Source organism: Meleagris gallopavo, chromosome 25 (genome assembly GCF_000146605.3).
Source record: "Meleagris gallopavo isolate NT-WF06-2002-E0010 breed Aviagen turkey brand Nicholas breeding stock chromosome 25, Turkey_5.1, whole genome shotgun sequence".
In the NCBI taxonomy this organism is placed as follows: Eukaryota; Metazoa; Chordata; class Aves; order Galliformes; family Phasianidae; genus Meleagris; species Meleagris gallopavo.
The window spans coordinates 1,037,741-1,059,359 of record NC_015035.2 but is presented as its reverse complement, the minus strand read 5'-3'; the positions used below and the strand labels follow the sequence as shown (position 1 = coordinate 1,059,359).

Genomic DNA, 21,619 nt, shown 5'->3' with positions numbered 1-21,619 from the left:
GCAACTTTCCCCTTAGGGGTAAGCCTGCCCCCCTCCTCCCTCCGGTCTCCCCCTGTTGCAGTGGGGGGCAGCACTGTGGGTAACCCAGGGATGAAGCAGCTCAGGGGAGCTCCCTGGCTGCTCTCGGGGCAGCGCAGGGGCTCTGCCTGGTGGTCCTGCCTGCTGCTGCATGGGGATGTACAGGGATGGACCCCGCAGTCCCCGGCCCGCAGCTCAGAGCCCGAGTGCCATCGCAAATAAATACATCAGACAGAGCCCCCTGCCCAGCTGGGAAGGAGCTGCAGGGAGCAGGACGGCTGCGGGGAGATGGGCTCTGCCCCTCCAGCTATAAATCCCCAGGAGCTGTGAGTTCAACATCAGGTACAAAAAAAGTCAGTTTTCAATGGACAACTCCTCATCATAAAAAATGCGAGGGGGAGAGAAGGGCTGATGAGTCCCACGGTGCCCAGCTCTGCTCCTCCGCCCCCAAGCTCGCTCCATCCCCTGGGCCTCCCCAGTCCCAAATAAATATGGAAGACCCCCAGGGGGGGCCGGTGCTGAGCCGCTCCGTGCTGGCGTGGAAGACAGGCAGTGCTGGGGGCTGGGGATGGACACCCACCCTATTCCACGTGGCCAAGGATCCAGGGGGGCAGGAGGGGCTCAGGGCTCTGCGTGGTGCATCCCTGCAGCCGGGCTGCGGCGGTGGCGTGGGTGGGTGCGTGTGGACGGACTGCAGGTGAGCGCGGGGGCCGTCCTGCTGAGCGTCCTCAGAACTTGCCTTGCTTCAGCTTGTCGATGTGATAAGTGAGCTTCAGCGCCGGGCCCAGCTTCAGCCCCATGTACTTCATCATCATGTCGCTGCGCAGCAGCAGCAGCGCCTTTCCGTCGATCTCCTGTCGGGATGAGGAAATGCAGAGTCATCAGAGCCGAGCAACCCAGCACCATCCCAGCCCCCACTGCCACTGGCACAAGGACAGTCCTACAGGAGCTTCAGAGCAGGGCACTCTGGAAGCTGTACTTGCAATGTGCTTCTTGCTGGAAGAAATTTGCAACGAAGTGAATTTTAGGATTCCAAGAGGAAGAGCTCTGTGTGGTTCAGTGCTGCCGTGAGCTGAGCTCCCCACGCACACAAAGAGCACCAGGGCTCAGGCTGGGCTGTGCCCTACCCTGCCATCCCTGCTCTGCCCTTCCTGCCCCGCTACAGACACAGACACACTCACGTGCTTCCGGAAGAGATCAGCGTGGGGTCCCAGCTGTGGGTCTGCCTCCCGGATGAACTGCATCACCTCCTCCACCGTCCAGCACGAGGGGTCGCGGCTGCTGAGCCGTGTGCCATCGCGGTACCGCTCGGAGCCTGGGGCACAGCACGTGGCAGAGTTAAGCACGTGCATGCAGCACCATTACCCCACGTGCACAGAGCAGCGTTACCCACATGCATGCAGCAGCACCTGCAGTCATGCATTCCTGTTCCCCACCTGCCTGAAGCAAGGGCCCAAATGGACAAAGCACACATTGCAGCCCCCCAGATGGATCCCAGCTCTGGCACTGCCTAGCGCTCCCTCCCCCAGCCTGTGCCCATCAGTGCCCCCACGTGCTCCTACCCGTGGAGCCGAGCCTGCCTAGCGTGGAGGTGCTGCCCTGGCTGAGGCTGCAGGGCTGGTGCAGGTGCCGGTATCCCTGCAGGCGGAACTCCCTGGAGCTTCGGCTGTGACCGGAGGCATTGACGGCGTTCAGGGCGGAGTCCATGGGGTCCATGCGAGGCTCCAGGGGCCCAGGAGGGCCGTCTCCCAGCACGAAGGTTTCACCTGGAATGCCACACACTGCAGTCAGTGCGTGTGGCCATCCTGTTCCACCTTGAGGGCAGCGAGCAGCACGGCCAGCTCTGGGCCCAGTACCCCACAGCCAGGGCTGCCCCGCAGCCAGACTCACGCAGCGGCCACTCTGCTGACCTGCCTGCAGCCCAGCGTCCTGCCAGTGCTCCCAGAGGGGGCAGCTGTGCAGATTGTGGGGCTGCAGGGCAGCACATGGCACGGACCTGCAGGATACCAGGCAGTGCTGCTCAACTCTCTGCACAAAGGAGGACACGAGGAGCGCAGTTGTGCATTTACTACAGCACACATGACCCAACCCCCAGGCAGACCCAGTGCTGCATGAGCTGCCCTCTGAGATGCAGTTTCTATGTCAAAGAATCCCCAGCAAGTCCCGGCAGTGCATGGTGCCCTGTGTCACAGTGAGCAGTGTCCATACGCCAACCACACATGGGGCATTCTGTGCACCAGGAGCCCCTCTGCCTGCGCTGCTGCTGCTCGTGGCTGCACCCCATCAGCTGCACAGCACTGTGCCACGCCACAAACAATGCCGTGAGCAGAGGTGAAGTCATTCCCTCTGTCACCCAAGTATCCATTTGGGCTCTATGAGGCTGCCATGCTGCAGCCAGGCCCTGCCACCCCCATAGCAGGGACAGTGGCCACGCAGGGCTGCAGTGGTGCAGCGCTATGGGTACGAAGCTCACCCTCAGAACGCCTCCAGTCCAGCAATGAACACAGAGTCACTGTGTTGACGTGGTCACACTCCCACACATTACAGTGGTGTGCTGAAGGAGCAGTGCGAGGCTGTATGGATCCCCAGCACGAGCCAAACTCCCACTTCTCCCAACACCAACAACTGCAGCTGCTTTGGGAGGTGCAACAAGGAGGGACAGCACACGGCTCAGCGTGGCTGCCAGGACCGTGAGGGGAAGGGCAGCTCCCAGCCACGAGGCTGCACTGCACAACCAACCTGTGCACAACCAGCCCCGCACACAGCGCCGCAGCAAACCTCAGAGGCAGACAGACTGAAGCAATGGGGCTGCATTAGGAGCAGTGACACAGCAACGGCACCCAGATGTGGGTTAACTGCCCCGTTGTAGTGCTCCTGGCTGCCAGCTCTCAAGGTGGGAAGGACCCCCGCTATGTTCCATTTACCCTGATGTGGGGGTTCCTCTGTCCCTTTCCATGCAGCTCCCATGCCAGCAGCACCCCTCCTGCTACCCTCTTGTTCCCAGCTCTGTGCCTGCAGCGCTGGGAAGAGATGCTGTGCTCACCTTCCAGTGGGTGACGGTCATTCTTTGGTAACTTGGGGGAGAGAGGAGCACTGTACGGAGGGGAATCTTGGCAATAACGCTTTGTACCCCGGCCTGGTCCCTGCAGAGTGCCGTCTAACGAACTGCTTCTGTCTAGGGAAAGAGAACAAGCTCTGTTCAGAGCTGCTGGGAAGCAAGGCAGGCTGTGCCACAGGCATCCATGTGCCCCACCACCCCCCAAGTTGCAGCCAGCCCACACAGCACTCTGCATTTCGCTCCGTGAGTTCTAGAGATGGAAAGCGCGGGGCCAAAGCTCACCAGGGGTCACAGTGCTTTTTGCCATCTTCACCCCAAGTGCCACCTTTGCTCAGCTCAGCCCCGTCCCACCTCTCCCTCTCAGTGCCCCAGGCCATCCAGCAGTACTCTGCAGGTTCCAGTCAGTCACCCCATGGTGGCCAGCTGCGCAGGGCTGGCACCACACAGTGGCATAAAGGACGGTGGCAGAGAGGACGGGTGCTTGCCCGGCAGGAGATGCGTTACAGTCAACAAAGGAGGGATGGAGGTGATGAGGGGATGGATAGAGTAGAACACAACAGAAGCAAAACACCCTCAGTGCAACAGATGCCTTAACCCTATGAAGAGCCTCCAGCAGCGGGGGAGATCAGGCAGGAGGACCCCGGGTACGATGGACACAGGCGCTCGCTGGGCAGGCGAGGAGCAGCAGCAGGCAGCTCTGAGGGGGCTCAGCCCAGCCCCCACCCCACAGGACGCTGCAGTGTGGGCTGCAGGGCGCAGTGCTGTGAGCTGTGCCCTCACAGCTGTGCAGGCAGCAGGCACACATGGGGCACAGTGGGAGCACTGTGCTGCTCCACTGACAGAGCAGTGCTGAGCAGTGCTGTGCAGCACCCACCAACAAACCTGCACACCACTGCAGAACAGCATCGCTCGGTGCCTTTGTGTGTGGCACGCACTTACAGAGACCTGCTGCTGCCTTCCCAGGCTGGGTCAGGCAGGACAGCGCCTGCTCAGAGAGAAATGAGGAGCTGAGCACCAGAGCCAACGCAGACACAGAAGGCGCAGGGCACGCTGCTGGGGCTGCAGACACAGCAATGGCAGTGGCTGTGCAGGAACACAGCGGCCCCGAGCGTTGCTTGAGACGAGACGACGTGGTTACCAAGCTGCCAAGAGCAGATGCAGGCTAGGAACCGCCCTGGCTGCTGTGCAGCAGAGCTTCTAGGTAACAGTGGTGTCCACGCACAGTGGTCCTGGCATTCCTCCTGCCCTTGCTTTCACACTGACCCGTGCATAGCGCTGCACACCAGCCCTGCTCCTACCAGCAGCCATCAGCTCTGCTTGCTGGCAGCTCCACTGCTCCCTGACCCACTGACCCACTCCTGCTCGGCCCCACGGCGGCACACAGGGTGGGAGGTGACACAGCAGCAGCTCTCGCGCTCAGCCTGACTTCAGCACGTCCTCATCTTCACACAACCTCTACAAACGACGGAACGACCCTCGCCCTCACCCGAAACCACTGCATTTGGGCGCCTCAGAAAGACATTGGAGCACCTGCTCCCTGCAGAGCTCAGTGCTGAGCTGTGCTTGCTGCTCACCCACGTACCCCCAGTCCGGCACGGCACCGTGAGCTGCAGGCAGTGGCACCCTGAGCTGCAGGCAGCAGCACGGCGTCGCTGCAGAACGCACTGCCGCCTCCCGAGCGATGGGGAAAGCTGGGTACGGGACCTGGGGTCCCCCCGGTGCCACCCCCGCCCCAGCTCCTACCTGGTAGATACCTGTCGTGGTCGTACTCGTGTGAGCGCGGCGCGTGGCTGTGCTGGGAGAAAGGCTGGTTCCCAAAGAGGTTGTCACTGCGGAGGTTGTGGCACAGCTTCTCCAGGAAGCGGAGGACGTAGGTGATACTGTTTACTGCGGGCAGGTTCAGAGTGTGCTGTTCCCGATCAAACACAGCTGGAGACAGAAACAAACAGAGCCCAACACGTAAGGCCCTGGCAAGGGCAGGCGGCCGCACCATCAGCTGCTGCATCTCCGCATCGCCGCTCTGCACCAGAGCCACCAGCATGGCTCAGATGGGCTGTGGGAGTGGGGCTGTGGGATGGGGGGAGGAATGGCCATCCGGGGGGGCTGCGCTCCCATGGCCAGCTCAGCAGGGGCTTGGGGAGCATTAAAAACCAGGGCTTGGGGAATAGAGACTTCATGGCACGGCTCTTCCTTCCACTGGGAACTGCGGAGCGCCCACCCATGCTGTGCCATCCTCTCCTGGGGCCCAGCAGTGCTGGGATGGAGGTGATGCCTGCTCCCCAAGGACATGCCCCTGCCCTGCACCAGCTGCTCAGCAAGGAAGAGAAGACAGAAATCTTCTGTCTGCTCCTGGCCCGGGACTGTGCCAAGCTTCATCTTCCAGTGAGCAGATTCTTGCCACAACATCTCCGAAGGCAAAGTGCTGCAGGCCAGTTCTCACCTGAGATGACCTCTCCCCCGTGGCCTTGTTTTAAGAAAGAGAAGACTGTTTTCTGATGGTAAGCACAATCGATGCAGGCCTGCACTGCTTGCTGCAGGACAACAGAGGCTCGAGCTGGTCCAAAGTGGTCCGGCAGCCGCTGAATTTTCTTCTTGTCTAAGTGGGGCCCAGCGCTGCCATTCTTGTTCAAGTAAATGCAAACTGCCAAGATGAGAAACGTGTTTGCTATTAACCCACTCAAGAACGCACAGGAAAGATGCCTAACATCCAACCCGAGGGATGCCTGGGTTTCAAAGACTGTCAAAGTGCTTCCAAAACGTGCGTGAATCCAGCACAGTCACTGCCCATGAGCTGGCAGCAGTCTCGCTTTGGGGAACCACTCTGGAGTGTTCCTGCAGGTGTTTCTGCTGCTGCTGCCACTCCTCCTGGGGCTGCTCCCCAGCTTTCAGCAGCCTGCTTCAGCCAGGCAGCACGGCTGCACCACGCACAGCAAGCACAGGGATGCAGCCCGAGCTCCAGGGGAGCGGGATGCTTCAGGTGCCTGAGAATGAGCTGCTTTTGCTCTGGGGAAACAAAGGGCCCTACTCACATCCACTGCTCAAACGCATGAGGACCGGCGCTGAGTTCTTACCCAGCTTTACCACCCAGCTGCACAGAGCTCCCACTGCTCCGCTCCCTCCTGTCCCTACGTACCCCAAAACCCTGCCCCGAGCGCAGCCCTGCTGCTCAGCAGGTCTGGTTCTGCAGCCCACTGTCCTGAGGCTGTGCAGGCCCTGCAGGGCTCTGTGGTCACGGCCAAGCAGGGGGCAGCTCAGGGACTGGCACCCCCGTGCCCGTCAGACAGACCCACAGCCGCTGCACATCTCCGATATGGATGAGGGCAGAGGAAAGGCTGAGCTGAGCTCATGCGTCTCTCCCGTCCTCCCTACGCAGAGCTGGGCCACCTCTGCTCCTGCTGCCGGCGCACGCGCTCACAAAGAAGTAGGAGTGCCCTGCGGCGTCCTGATGGCTGCAGTCCCATGTGTGCAATCTTTCAGGGATGCGGCCCGAGAGCCTTACCTGTGGGAGCCTGCATGGCAGAGCTGGGGACTGTAGCAGCGTCCTGGGGCACAGTGCTTGTGTCGGGTTCAGGGGTACTGGTGGTTGGAGAGGTGGGTGCTGGGCTCAGCAATGTCCTAGGTTTCCTCTGCAGAAAAGAGGAGGATATTTCTCCTTTTACCCCCACTCTCCTCCACCACCCACGATCGCTACATGCTGCTGTGCATCCAACAGACAAGGCACCACAGGACGCGGCGCGGTGACGACGGGGAGCCTCGAGAATCTACGCACTCAACACCTGTCTGCCCCACACACGAGAGACGAGCCCCAGATCTGCCAGCCCTGCACCACGGGCAGAGAGCCAGCCCTGTGCCAGGCTGCCCTGCCATGACTGCAGCCCGAGCCGTGCTACCCCACGGCCAACAGGGCTCAGGAGCCACGGCTTTTCCGTGGGGAGGCCCCGGAGGGCACGGCAGCTCCGAGGTGCTCCCAGCCCCGCGCTCCCCTCTGCTCTCCTACCGCTGCCGACAGACGTGCACAGACACACGCATGCAGCACTGCCTTGCACCCGCCTGCGTCAGCACCAGCTTTTACCTTACTGCCAGGCTTGGGGCCTCTCTTTCTGGGGAATTTCAAAGGCTCCACTGATTTGGAGGGCGCAGGCATGGGCTGGTGGATGAGCGCTTTGGTCGTTCGACCACGCTTCTTCCCTGCTTTGCGACGCCCTTGCCCTTGTTGATGCCCCAAAACAGTCTTTGTGCTACTGTGCATGCTAGGCTTCTCCGAGTTTACTTCGGAGGCAGGTAAAGGGCTCTTTGGAATCACAACTGAAATAAAAAGAGAGAAAGCAAATGTAATTAAATCAGGCGAGGATGAAAACAAGAGCAGCCTCCATCTTCAAACAGTGTTCATTTGGAAAAATCCTGGAGCGGCCGCAGCCCCCGGCACCGCTCAGTCCTTCCCTGAGCCCCTCTGGGGCTGGTGGTGCAGGACAGCCCTTCTGCTCCGACTGCCGCTGCAAGGAGACAGCAGCAACACCTGCTGCACTGCAAGACACACATGGACACCTCTGGCAGTGCACGGAGCTGGGAGCCTGGCTGTGTGCTCAACACGAGCGTGCCAGGAGGAGGCGTCGGGCTGCTGGCAGAGTGAGGGGAACCCTGGCACAGCCTTTAAACACCAAAGGGATGAGTAGAAGAAGCAGGACGGCATGCGCTGGCTCCAGTGTGCCCGACAGAGCCACTCCACAACTGAGGGCTCTGCAGAGCAGCTGCAAAGTTTTCACACAGGTTGAGAGCCACGGGACGAGGAGAGGGCTGCCAGGCGGTGAGCACGGTGTCAAAGAGATGGGGACAAACAGCTCTCCTCACAGAACGAGGGATGGAAGGAATGGCAGCAGCCCCGGGCAGCTCCAGGGGTAGCAGGGCACTGGGAGGCCCTGCTGCTGCCAGACACAAAGCAGTGAGTGGAGCAAAGCGCTCCTCCCCACCGACACAGAGCAGGGCCCTGCAGTGCCCACACAGCAGGAGGAGCTCAGAGGGCATCAGTGCAGCCCCCAGGAGCTGGGGAGAGGCACAGCTGTGGAGAACAGTGAGGTGAGCACGCTGGATGTCACAGCAGAAGCATCCACACAAAGCTCCTTGTTGGCGGGCTGCAAAGCCCAGCAGAGCACAGCTCTGTGGGTGCTCCTTTGGGCACCAGCACAGGCAGAAGCCCTTTGCTCAGAGCTGATGTTTGAGAGGTCCCAGTGCACCACTCCGGCTGAGCACACAGCTGAAGGGACTTTTCACGTGTCACAGAACGGCAGAACCAACGGCACAGGGTGAAGGGCCACGAGTGGCTCAACACGCCGGATGGCCGCACAGCAGAAGAGCAGAATTCACCCCAGCACCCTGGGGGACAGCACAGCAACAAGCCAGTGAGATGAGAGACCAGCTGGGCACCAGGCACAGAGCACTGTGCTGAGTGGGGATGTCCAAATGCTTGTCACCAGTGCAGGCATTCTGCTGAGCAGCAGATCTGCTTAACTCCAAAACCCGGCTCCCCATTTCTTCTGGGTACAGGAGAGAAATTAAGTGCTTTGCACCCGCCAGGCAGCACCGTAACATCACAGAATCACAGCTCGGTTAGGTTGGAAGGGACCCCACAGTCCCCTGGGCTGGCAGAGCACTGCTCCCAGGCAGAGCCCTGGGGATGGCACTCAGCACCACCTCCACGTGCACACAGGACCACCCCAGACACGACCACCCACCCAACCCCGCCCGCCGAGCCAACCCCCTTCCATAGGAAAGCAATGGGCGAGCTGAGCCACGTGTCCTTTTTGTCACAACACAAAGGCAAAGTGTTTGGGTACGGGACAAGGCAGTGCCAAGCGGGCATCTCCCAGAGCTGCCCATCAGCCTCCCCCTCCCCCAACAGCCTGCAGCCCCCACGAACACCTCCTGCTGCCAGCAGCACCGTCTCTGCATCCCCTTCCCCTGCCAGCTCCCCTCCTGCTCCCAGCAAACTCAACGTGTGTTTTGTTGTTATTTGCTTTGCAGAGTGCATCCTTCTCAGTGTGGGAGCAGCACTGGTTTGCAGCAGCCTGCAGCCGACTGTGCCTGCAGCCCTGCAAGGAGCTCTCAGTGCTGGCAGCCCCAGCTTGTGCTCCGCAGGAGCTCACAGCACCTGGGCCCAGCCCTGCAGCAGCCAGCAGTCCAGTTCCAACCCAACCCATGAGCACCGAGCCCACCAGGGCACATGGTTCCAATGCAAGGGATAAGAAAACACTGCACCTGTCCGCAGTCACTTTCACAGCAGGTCTCCCCCACACTGCACCCCCTGCCCCCTCACCCCAAGCACAATGCAGTGTGATCCCCAGTCACTCTGACCCCCCAGGTCAAATCAAAACACTCCCGTGGTGCTCAGGCCACTCTGGGGCATTCCTGCAGTTTCTGCTCATTCTGCTCTTGTTTGAAGTGCATTTTGAGCCTTGGCTTCCTGGTGAAACATCAGCTGGGCACTTCTGATATCTCGGAGCAGAAGAAGCCAGCAGACCGGTGGGTGGGTGTGCTTTGTTCCATCTGTTCTTCTTAAAGCCGTTCAGAAGTTATAAAAATACCAGGATCAAGAGAACTGTGCTCTGTGCAGTGAGCAGGGCTGGATTCTCAGCACCAAGCACCAAGCACTTCCCTGAGTGCCACAGCTGGGCTCAGGAAGCAGCCTGGGCTCAAAGCACTTTCCTCCTCCTTCCAAAACATGGGGTGCAAACAGAACACAGCTCTGGATGCTCTGCGGATGGAGCAAATGCAGGGCTCCCGAAGCACCTGGAGCCAGCACTGCACACCTGGGCTGCATGGCTCGCTTCCTCAGCAGCAGCAGTCTGAACTGCAGGAGAGAATCGAGCAGCACAGGACTCTGTCTTCTACACCATGGTGTTAGGGAGGGAGCAGCACTCCCAGCCCAGTCAGCACTGCAACTCTGCAGGTTACGAGAAAACTTCAAGGTAGACCACAAAAGAAAGTGCAGCTATGATGCTGGTGTGACATCAGCTCCCAAACAGGAGTTCTGCTGCACGCACCAAGCCACGGACCCACAGCAGGGCACTGATCCCAGCACTGAGAGCAGCGCTCGCCTGCGTTCCCAGCGAGCATCTCTGCAGGAGGGAGAGAAACCAAGCAGCAGCAACCAGAAATGCTGCATCACGTTAAGTGGAAAGCCTGGTGCCTGAGCATCAGCTCCACCTGCAGACACGGAGCACTTAACAAACACATCCCAGGGCAGCGAGGGTGCTGAGAGATGGAGGCTGCCCTGAGCGCTGTGCCCAGACCAGCACGCTGTGCTACACCACTGCCCACCATCAGAGTGCTGCAGCAGGGGGGTCACACTGCAGGGAAGGCTGCAGCACCTCCCTGCCCCTCAGCAGCAATGTGCTCCGTGTGCACAAGCAGAGCTAAGGATGCCATTCCAGCAGCAGACATTTCCTCTCTGCAAGGCTGTGCTCTGGTAATGGGAGGTTTCCTCCCCACCCACTCCTGCCAGGACACTGCCCAGAACCGACAGCCATTAACCCACCCTCATCTCTTCCTTCTTATCACAGCCACTGTTTCCCTCTCCAGTCTGCTGTGCCCTGAGCCACACATCTCTCTTTCTCACCCTCTCCAGATGTGACTTTTAAGTAAGTGAGCCGCAACCCTCCTTCTTTAGGTTGACCCTCAGAATCGATTTTCTGCTCTGTTCATAATGGAGAGGGGCTCTCTGGATTCTCGCTCCACTGCTGCCCATGACCCCAGAGCAGTTTGCTTCTCCACCCCGGTTAAGAGCAGTGAAAGCTGGAGCTGCTCAGACTCCCTGAGGAAAGGTGAGTTCAGCAACAGCAGAGCACACACGAAGGCCTTTTCAGGAGCATCACACAACATTCACGTTTCGCTCCTGCTCATGCCTGTGCTTTTTCATGTTCACAGAGACTACGGCACAAGGCACGCCAGGATAACCACCAGGAGTGCAAACAGGAGCAGCCCCACGGCATAAAATCAGTAATGTTCATGGTTCCCTTATTGCATCCTCAAGTGCAAGAGTGCTAGGCAATGAGGCGGCCTTACCTTTTGTTCCAGGGGGCTGCAGATTATCTCCAGTCAGCGAGCACCAGCCTACGGGAAAGATGTCCCGGGAATCATATCGGCACCAGTAATCGAAGGCACCTCTCCAGCCATCAAATGTTATGAGGACCTCAGAACCTCTCACCTCCCCTATGGTGGCCGGGCAGATGAAGTGAGGGTTCTTCCTGTCCACCGCCTCCAGCTTCATACCTGTCTTGAAGAAGTTTTGGGATGGAGATGGTGGTTCCTATGAGAAAAGGAAAATGAGCTCAGAGAGCGGCGGTGCCCACCTGGAGCAGGGCTGCCCCTCCATCGCCACTCACCTCCATGAGCAGATGGAGCAGATGGGGTGGTGTGAGCCCTGTGAGCTGCCTAGCTTGCATCCCCAGGCTGCTGGGCACAGCCCACATGGTGCTGTGTAAGCACTGAGCCCTACCCTGAGCCAGCAGCGGCGGCACGGAGCTGCCAGGGGGAGCAGCACATGGCAATGCTGGTAGTGTGCTTGTCCCCCATGCAGGAGGGGGATGTGCTCCCAAACAGCCAAGTACCTTGTGAAAAATCCGGATGGGAGCCATCTCTGCTCCATTCAGAGTCTTCAGGAGGAACATGGGCCAGGAGGAGGCGTTCAGCCGGAAGCCTGCGGGGAGGGAGCAGAGATGGGCACTGTCAGACTGAGATCCCAGGCTGCAGCCACAAACAGCTGCTCTGACACAGAGAGGAGAAATCAGTGAGAAGGAAACTGCAAATCCCTGAGACCTGAGTGTATGAGTGCACAACGGCTGTGCCTGGTGCTCAGCACTGCTCCTCCTGCGTCCCTCACTGCTGGAGCACCCTAAGAATGCTGAGGGCACTCAGTCCAGAGCTGCCAGAACCCAAAGTGCTCTGTTGTTTGAAAAGGCACACACACACACACACACAAAGAAATAATTAAAAAAAGGAAGTTCAGATCGAAGAGAAAGCAGAAATGAATCATGAGAAGCACAGCAGGATCTGGCACAAAGGAGCCCCTGCACACAGCGTCCCCCTGAAGCCAACACAGATCTGCAGTGTGTGCACAACAGCCTCCTGATGCCATGCAGCACACACCTCCTGGCACACCCCACAGACCCTTCGCCACCCCCATGGGACCCACAGCAGCTGCCACAAACCTCAGGGACAAACCTCAGGGACCTCTTACACCAAGTGTGCAAGGAAAGGGAGCAACGGTGTGTGCACACAGTGCTACAAGAGTGCAGGAATGCCATGCCATGAGCTGCAGGCTCACACACCCTGCAGGCAGGAAGAACAGTGCTCTGCTGAGAGCTTTTGCTAGGCACAAGAGCATCACTCCTGCTGGGACCAGCGGCGGGGCACAGCACAGAGCTGCACACAGCACACTGACCTCCTTCGGCACGGTCAGAAATGACTTTTGCTCTGCAGCTCGATTACTTTCATTGCCATCTGCTGGCAAAACTCAAAGCAGGCAGAGCAGGAACTGAGCAGGAGCAGGGCTGGCGGTGCTGGAGCTCTGAGCTCCACCTGGGCCAGGGCTGCAAGCACACAACAGCACATGAGGAGGCAACACAGAGCACGGCAGCTTTAAGGCTCACAGCAGGCTCCACCCGTGGCAAACACGAAGGGAAGGTGTGATGTGAGCGTCGTGCACGCCACGCTGCATGGCAGGTGGGCCAGATGTGCACTTGGGGCCACTGTGCTTCCAGCACAGCTCACAAACGATGCTCCAGGGAAACCAGAAACCCAAATCCCACTAACTCAAGGTTGTCCACTGAAGGTTTCTTCCATCGCTATAGATGGGCTTGATTTTATCTGGGAACCCTGAGAGGGTTTTGAGGAGATGCTGCAACAGCAACCGGCAGCAGAATGCAAAAGAATCACAGAATCACAGAATGGCCTGGGTTGGAAGGACCTCAAACATCATCTGGTTTCAACCCCCCTGCTATGTGCAGGCTCGCCAACCACCAGACCAAACTAGACCATGGTTAAAAGCACGTTAATCTTTGTGCTTCGTTAGGAAAAATGGGAAATCAGCCCGTTGTTGGGCCAGCATCAGGAAATTTGTGTAAGCAAGATGGGGCTGGAAGCAGAGAGCAGCTATCCCGGTTATTCATCAAGCTGCAGATGAGTACAATGAGCACCAAGAGATGGAATATTGCAAGTATCCCTTCATTCTAAATAGCACTTAAATCACTGGAAGCACTTCCAGCCATCGTTCCCCCATTGGACAGATTCCAGCCATCATGTTCCCCGTCAGACAGACCCCAGCCAACCTGCTATAGCTGCTGAGTCACCTGGGAACAAAAATGAAAGTGGAAATGCTCTTGCAGTGAGTGGCAGGGCCAGCAGTGATGGCGTGGGTGCCTGAGCCCTAACAGCTCTCATGACCGTGCTGTGCACAAGAATTTCAAGCTCCCCAGCACAGTACCTCTATGGATGCTGGTGCAGAGCTCTGCTTGGAGGGGGAGCACTGGGGACGTGCTGTGAGCACAGCAAGGCTCTGCAGCCAGGCTGTGGCATTGCCACCAACACAGCCCAAGGAGGGAGAACCTGGACTTGTCTTGGTTGTGTACAGGCAACGCCCAGGCAAGGCCATCAAAGCTGCTCTGCCTCCAGCACTGCTGGGCTCTGCAGTTCCTTTGCTTCTCCAGGTGCCCTCCAGGAGATGTAAGTGGCCCTGGAACCTTTCCAAACAAACAGCTGAGAACACAGTTCTCCTCTGAGGCACACAGGGAGAGCTTCAGGAAGCGCACGAGTACGGCCTGCATGTGCTGAGCCTGTGCTTGAGCTGCAAGAGTGCAGGCTGCTCATCTGTGCACCAACAGCTCCTGCATCTCCAACCCAAAGTACCTCCACAGTGTGCACAGGACTCAGAGCTGCGGGGGATGACACCGCTGTGACAGTGATGGGCTCCTTCCCAGGGACAGAAACGTGAGAAAACCAATCCTGCTTCCCCCCACGGACGATGCGGGTGCTCACTGAAGCTCAGCTCACCCAGAGGAGGCTGCAGCATCCCTCCGTTCTTCTCACAGTTCCCGATGGGTTGGATCTCAGCCGAGTCCACCAGCCTCCAGAAGTCGTTCTTGTTGTCGCTGCCGTCGAGGCGCAGGCGGAGGCGGGCGCCCGTCAGCCCCACCACCGTGGCAATGCACGTGGATGTGGTGTTCCGTGGGTCCTGGGCTTCCAGTTTCATGTTGATCTTGAACTCGTTGGCAGGAGGAGTGTAGGACTGCCGAGGGAAAGAGGGGACCGTTAGAGCCAGCACATCCAGCACTGTGAGCACTGCGAGCACCCCGCAGCTCCCCGCCATCCGGCCCTTTGGTGCTGTGCTAGCATTTGCAGCATCTAAACCTGTAGGTTCGCCTTTGCTTCAGCACGTGCTGATTTCTGTTAAGCTCTGATACCTTGAAGCATTTCCCGTGCCAAAAAGGTGACCACCCCAGCACAGCACTCCCGGGCTGCAGACCATCTCCCTCAGGTTTCCCGTTCTCACTCAGCCCCTCACCTGCTTGAAGCAATGGGCGGGCGCTGGGACAACACATGTCTCCTTCAGGTATTTCTCCCAGGTAAAGTGACCTGAGGAGAGAAAACAGAATTCAAACAGGAGCCAAGAAGAGGGAAGGCCGAGTGTCGGTGCGGGCAGTTCTGTGCTCTTGGCACAGGAGCTGCCCGCAGGCAGTGCCCTCTCACTGTGGCCCTCTGGCATTTATGGCCACACAAAACTCACTGCTGCAGCGATGGGGAGAACGGAGCCCACCGATGCTCAGGGTCCTTTGGAACAGCTGCCCCGGCCCAGCACAGGTTGCATGGAGCCCTCCCAACAGCTGTCCCTTAAGAGCACTGCTCAGCGCGATCCGGCACGGTGCAGTGTGAGTTTCAGAGGCAGCCATGTGCCTCCACAAAATGGCATTTGGACACTCAGTAGAGCAGGGATTGATCCTGGAGCACTTTTAAGCAGACCAAGTATGGTACAGATGGGCAGTGCTCACAGGCAGAGCGTCAGCTTTGTGCTCTGATGTCTTCACCTTCACAAGCAAAGCACTCTGGGCACCCAAAGGTCAAACTGCAGCAGCTGTGAGCGGTGCAGCTCTGCACCCTCATGCCATGTTCTCATCCTGCCGCATTTGAAGTCAGCATGAAGCTCAGAACGTAAATGGAGTTTCTCCTGCTTTGGGCTACATTGCTACATTTCAGCCCCTGAGGGGGCATCAACCTCCTGAAATGATGCTCTAAGGAATAAAAGGAAGGGAAAGGAAGGGACGTGAGCTCTTACCTTGGTACTGGGAGGGGGATTCTGGCGGGCGGCCGTACTTGTGCTTCTTACCATCCTTCCAGTCTATGGCTATAACAAGAAACAAAGCACTTGTGTCAGTGAGGGGCACAGCTATCCCTGCCTCCCACATGCAGTGACAACCCTGGTAAGAGCAGCACTGCACTGGGGTACAGCTCTACAGAATCAGCACTGTTGCTGTTGGCAAATCCGTCTTCACGTGTCCAAAAGATGACTGTTTTTTAAAAGGAAAAGGAGAACGTACTCCTGCTGCCCTCACACTGCAGCCAGCCTTGCAGCCAGCCCCATCCTGCTCTCCTGCAGCCAGCCCTGCAGCTCATGCTTCATTTAAGTAGAAGCAGTGCTGGGAAGAGGATAACACCACTGTAAGAGAAGCCAAGGAAATGCTTGAGAAAAATAAAGGAAGGAGATAAACTGAGAGTAGCAATCTCCTGCCATGAGCCCCATGTGCATGCACAGCTGTGAACAAAGGGCTGTGGAGGATGCACCCTGCTCTGCTGCTCCCTTCCCCCATGCTCAAAGTGCTGAGATGAGCTCCCCGATGGCCACGCACATGGATGGAGCACCACTGAAGGAAATCAATGGGGTCTGCAAAGCCCGAGGTCAGCACGCTCAGCTGCAGGCAGCCTGCATGGCACAGCCCTGCAACCTGTCTCTGCAGCAGGGCCAGCAGCAGCCAGCACTGTACGGCTGCAGCCACACAGACAGGCAGCTCCACGGCTGCACACCTCATCAGCGGGGGAGCAGCAGTGTGTGCATGCTGGGAGCACAAGCAGATGGCATGGGTACAGCCCTGCTGCTGCTGCTGCACACAGCCATGGCACAGCATGCCCACTGTTATGACACAGCACACAGCCAGGCACAGCACACACTGCTGCACACAGCTACAGCACAGCAGGGCTCGCTGGGTCTGCAGGAGGGGTTGTGCACCATCCTGGTGACCCAGCACCAGCCAGGGCACCTTGGTAGTGGCCACGTCCATGCACACTCCTGCTCCACTCTGCTCTGCTCCTAGTGGGGCACTGACAACACGTTCCCTGTGCCCCCGTGCCCCCCCAGCTGTGGCTCTGCTCAGCCCTATGCAGCACTGCTCACCTTTCTGGGGCCCTGGTTTCCGCATTCTATCACCGCTGCCGTCTTTATTGTGGGAGCGACTCGCCTTTACGTAACTGAAGACGCCTAGGACAAAAGAAAGAGCCATGAGAAAACCCCCCAGCTGCAGAGCATGTGAACATCTGCAATGCTGACTGATGGCACCGCTGGGAGAACAGCGATGCTTTCACCCCACGTTGCACAAACGCCTCCTGATGAACGCAGATCGATCGCCCTGGCCCCAAAACCAGCAGCCCTTCTCCCCACGGGAGGCACAAGAGGAGCAGCTCGGTGCTCTGCTCCATAGGGTACAGCTCTAGTGTGGCTCTGGGATGCAGCTGGAGAGGAAGGCAGAGCCCCACTTCCCACAGCAGTGCAGCCAAAGGGCCTCCAGTGAGCAATGCCTGGGTGCTTAGTGACTGGAATAAGACCACAGGGAAAAGGCAACAGCAGCTGTCTGTAGCTCTGAATCAGAAGGTACGTGGCAGTCCTTTACTGCTCATCTCCTAAGTGGAGTGGCTGTGTGTGCTTAAGAGAAGGGCAAAGCTTCTCTTCCTTTCCATATCCAAAAGCCATCTACGTTTACACACCTACATCTACAACTTGTAATGCTTTTTTTCCTGACTTTTTCCATCTGCTTCTACCTGAAAGCAGTGATCACAGCAGGGCAGGGCGCTCCTCAGCCCCAGTGTCACCCAGCAGCAAGGACAGACCAAGGACAGACCCACTGCGACGGGATCTGCCCTAAAAGCTCCAAAGGCACCAACCTGCTGCAATGGGATGCTGCCCCATCCACCACTGCTTGGTGGCACACTGAATGCCTCATCCACAGCTCCAAAAAACCCCTCCTACTGAGACCCCTGCGCTGTCAGCAGCTCTCCACCCCCCAGCTCCTACCAGAAGCAAAGTCGGGATGGATGCCGCAGCGCATCTAAACCTGGAAGCACAGAGACAAAATGAGAGCGTCTGCATTTAATTGCAGAGAAGCTACGTTACCAGCTGCATTATTGATGTTCATATTTAATTCATTGGAAACACCCCAAGTTTAAATTTAAAGCCTGCCGCAACAAATGTTCCCCCTGGCACAGCAGCGCAGAGCACGGCGCGCTGTAAGCTCAGCTCAGAGCGCACAGGGCCACGCTTGGCACACACCTCTGATATGGGCACAACCACATCAACAGAGCTGATACAGACGAGTTCAGCTTTCATACAACGAAACTATCACACAAAGAAGGATTTAAAAGACCGAGTCTGATTAGTAGTAAAAAGGAGAGAGCTCAGGAGAAACATAAAAATAAGGGATAGCACGAAGGGAGCGCAGCTCAGCGCAGCTCAGCGCAGCCACCTCTTCTCGCTGCCCCTCCGGAGCCCACATGGATCACACCAGGAGCTGCCAAGGAAGTGCTGTCACAGCCAAAGGCAGCTCCCCATCTGGGGCAGTGATCCCTGGGGGGATGGAATGGCTGCAAACCACGACTTCTCTTCTACCAGAAGGATTCTGTGCCGTTCCCAACATCTCTTCTGTCTCTCTGGGATGAATTTTCATCTTTCTGCCACGTGAGAGGCAGGCTGATAAACGCCAGACTGTTCAGGAATGCACTCCTGGGAAAGACGTTATGATGCAGAGGTGTGCTGATGATGTGACCATGAGCAGTGAGCTTCCCAGCCCTGAGACACAGCCTGGGGAGAGTGCAGCTTAAGGGAGAAAAGAACACAGCCTGGCAGGATCCCATAGCGCTTTGTTTCTCTCTCCAAAAAACAACTGAGAGATGCAGGCGGGCCACAGCTCCGGCCAGGAGCAGCCCTTGCTCCACTGAGCTTCAATAAAACCAACACACGCGGTGCATTCCAGGAACAGGCTGAGAAATGGGGAGGGAAGAGCTTCAAGAAGTAAAAACAAAAAGCAGAAAGCCAGCAAAGCAAGCAGGAAAGAGCAGCCCTGAGCGATGGACAGCCCGAGGCGGCTGGGAGAAGCACCCTGCTCATAGTGCCATGTCCCAGAACATCTCCCTGGGTGCTCCAGGAGAGCGGGAGCTCTGTGCTGTGGGATGCTGACATTGCTGGAGTGCAGCCTGCAGCACAGCCCTCACTGCTCCGTGTGACAGAACGTGCTTCATCAGCCTCACTCTCTGCTGGGGCGTCTCCTGGTTAAAAAAAAAAGCTCTTTACAGGATAGGAGATATGGGAAAAAAAAGTATCAGGTGGTGGATAAGTGCATGAGAGCTTTGTAGCAGTAATGAATGAAATGAATGTACCTGAACTTCAGGGAGAGCCTGCTCCCATCCCACTGCACAGCCCTGCTCCCGTCCCGCTCCCGACCTCCTCGTTTTCCTTCCTACCCGTGCAGAGATTAATTCATCTCTTCCCTCGGAGGAGGAGAGGAAATTGCAGCAGTGCAACATGTCAGGAGAGAGCAGCAGAGCTGGGCTCGCTGAGGACGTGCATTAATTACCGCCTGCTATTTTTATCCTGTGCAGAACTCCAGGCTCAGCTGCGACTGAAGGAACTCAAACCTCTCGAGAGGCGACGCACCCTGCGCTGCAAACAGAGCGATCCAGCAAGTGCTCAGCAGAACTTCTGTGCACTCCTAACCAGAAGAGAAGGAGTGATAAGGCAGACCACAGCAGTGGAACCCCTGGAGGGGGCAGACTGGTCGCTCCTGCTCACATAACCAACAGTGCTGCCCGGTGTGCAGAGCGTGCAGTGCATCACGAGGCCTTCCACCATCCTGTGCACAGCGCTGTGAGACTGCAGACACCAATACAAACAGAATTCATGGCCACAAGCAACCGGCAGGCCGTCCTGCAGCGATGGAGGCGTGCTCAGAGCCTGCCAAGCAGCTCACTGAGACGTGGTGCTCTCACCCAGCCTGGCTGCCAGCCATGAAACTCCGTGCTGGGCACTCGCACTGTTTATAATGCCAGCAGAGCTCAGCAGCACTCACAGACTCCCAGCTGACAGCAGTATGAAATGACAGAGCGGCTGCAGGGCGGTGAGGCACACGGGCTGCACTGAACACACGTGGCCAGCAGAGTTGGCAAAGCTGTGCCAGCAGCACAGCGGGCAGAGAGAACCCAGAGTGCAGGAACACGAGCCAAACCACAAAGCCATCACCGTAACCCCCAGCAATGGGGCAGGGCTGGAGCACAGCAGCAACTGCAGCCCCTCCCTGAAGGCACAGGATCACCGAATCACCAAGGCTGGAAAAGTCCTCCAAGGTCATCCGGTCTGACTGTCCCCTGTCACCAATGCTGCATCCCTTGAACTCTCCTTCAGCTCACTGAGGTCTCAGTGCTGGGAACCCCAGCTCGGGACTGGGGACAGAAGTACAGACAGCCTGCTGCCTGCTGCTGGGGATGGTTTTCCTTTTGGACATTTCTGCCTTACAGAGGAGGCCACCAACCCTGCAAGAGGAGCTGGAGCTGCGGCTCCACCCCAGCACACCTTGCCCCATTTCTCATGGCCATCGTATCAGGAAAGTTTCTAAACATAAATGTCTAACTTGTGCCTCCAAACCTGCTTGTCTCATCGCAAGCTGAACTTCTGCAGCAAGCAAAAGGCAGGAAAGTGATCAGAGCCCCAATGCAAACAGAATGCCATTGGGAACCCAGCACTGAGTGCTGCCAGCAGCTCCTCCAGACGGAGCACGCTGGGGCTCACAGTGCTGCCAGCTCCTTTGCCACAAACCCACTGCTCAGTATGCAAACAAACACCAGAGCTGCACTCCTTTGTCCCCGAGCAGCACTCAGACCTACTGAGAACGAGGTCACTGAGCCCCATGCAGTGCAGTGCTGCTGTGCCCAGCCCGACCACAGCACGGGTCAGCAGCAGCATGCAGAGAAGGGCAGAGATATGCAGAGTATAAAACAGGCCCGTACAAAATGAGGACAGCAACAGAGCTTGGGATGTGAGAAAAAAGCCTTTGAAGAGGTTAAATTCAGCTGTGGAGATGAAGAGAGCAAAACGTGCCCTGGAATGTGTGACAGAAAGGAACAGGCTCAAAGCACGAGCAGGGTAAGGTGCAGCCCTGAGGAACGCAGCAGCAGGGATGGCTGAGTGCTGCACCTGGGCAGCAGGAGGATGCCTGGAAGAAGAAATGTGAAGCAGAAGGGCTGAGGCTCACCCAGGAGCCAAGCGGCCGCTCCAGCTGCTCTCCGGGCAAGCCGTGCCCCAGCACTGACATCAAGTTTTATAGATCCTTGCAAACTAAACGTAAGGCAAGGACACGAGCCCAGGCTGCTGACAGCAGCCAGCTGACGGATAACATCGGCGCTGTGCACCCCAGCAGCATCTCCCAGTTACACACCAAGCACGCTGCAGAACTCATCGAGTTCCTGGGCCGGTGACTCAGAGGTCAACGCTACCCAATAGTGCCGCAGGAAGGCAGCACAGAGGGGCTGGCTGGGCTCCAGCACGGCTCTACGGCTTGCAGCGGGTGCCACTCGTGCTCATTTGCTCTCTTTTAATTATCCCATCACACGGTTTACCCAACAGCACGAAGGTCTACGAGCAGCATCTGACAAGGAGAGGCTGCGGCCGTGCCAGCAGTGCAGCCATGGAGCGGCGGGGGAGCGGCTTCCCGCTGCTGCTGAGGAGGAGCTGCCACATGGCTGCTCGCAGCCACTCAGCGCCCGCTGCTCGCTATAAACAACAACAGTCAACAGAAAAGGAGGCAAAAATCAAAGCCGGGGCCTGCGCTGGGTCTCTGCGTTGGCCGCTGGGAGCCGGGCTGGCAGCCGGCTGCAGGCCCTGCGATGGTTGATGCTCTGCAGCACATCTGAGCACGGCCATCCCAGCACGGCCATCCCAGCGGCATGCAGGAGGCCGCAGTTCCACGCAGCGGCTTCGAAGAACGCAGGGTTATTAAACCTGAGTGCTGTGCGGCAGCGGCCAGCCTGGCAGGGCGGTTATTTTTTTTTTTAAACATTGTGCTGTGCGTGAAAAGTCCCAGCCCTGCGCCGAATCCCAACCCGAACCTGTCTGACCCTCAGCACAAACCCGGCCCGGCCCTCGACCTGAACTCTGCCTGACCCCCAACCCAACCCAACCCAACCCCACCCCACTCCAGCTCTCCCCTCCAGCAGCGGATCCCGAGGGGCTGTGGAGGAGGA

General features: G+C 58.1%; 1 protein-coding gene across 2 annotated transcripts; it reads right to left on the bottom strand.

Moving 5' to 3' along the window:
* Positions 1-20,154, bottom strand: SCMH1 (Scm polycomb group protein homolog 1). 2 transcript variants are annotated; one of them, XM_010723272.3, is made up of 14 exons: positions 16,512-20,140; positions 15,399-15,467; positions 14,631-14,701; positions 14,120-14,354; positions 11,680-11,768; positions 11,135-11,378; positions 7,149-7,381; positions 6,576-6,702; positions 5,517-5,717; positions 4,820-5,005; positions 3,062-3,193; positions 1,581-1,784; positions 1,200-1,333; positions 1-872 (listed from the first exon to the last, which is right to left on the bottom strand). In XM_010723272.3, exons 1-14 carry the CDS (start codon positions 16,615-16,617, stop codon positions 747-749), a joined length of 2,157 nt encoding a protein of 718 aa, XP_010721574.1. In that variant the 5' UTR covers positions 16,618-20,140; the 3' UTR covers positions 1-746. The 2 variants fall into 2 exon arrangements, with proteins under 2 accessions (XP_010721574.1, XP_010721575.1); XM_010723273.3 differs by lacking the exon at positions 3,062-3,193 and having other exon boundaries at positions 16,512-20,154.
* Positions 20,155-21,619: the final 1,465 nt, after the last annotated feature.

What these genes read in the sequence shown, in the direction of transcription:
- SCMH1 (XM_010723272.3), bottom strand. Translation starts at nt 16,617, where the DNA reads ATGGCTCTTTCTTTTGTCCTAGGCGTCTTCAGTTACGTAAAGGCGAGT. An exon ending in GCAGCCCCCTGGAACAAAAG is followed by an intron (nt 7,382 to 11,134) that starts GTAAGGCCGCCT and finishes TTTTTATTTCAG; the next exon opens with TTGTGATTCCAAAGAGCCCT. An exon ending in TGACCGTCACCCACTGGAAG is followed by an intron (nt 1,785 to 3,061) that starts GTGAGCACAGCA and finishes GTGGCATTCCAG; the next exon opens with GTGAAACCTTCGTGCTGGGA.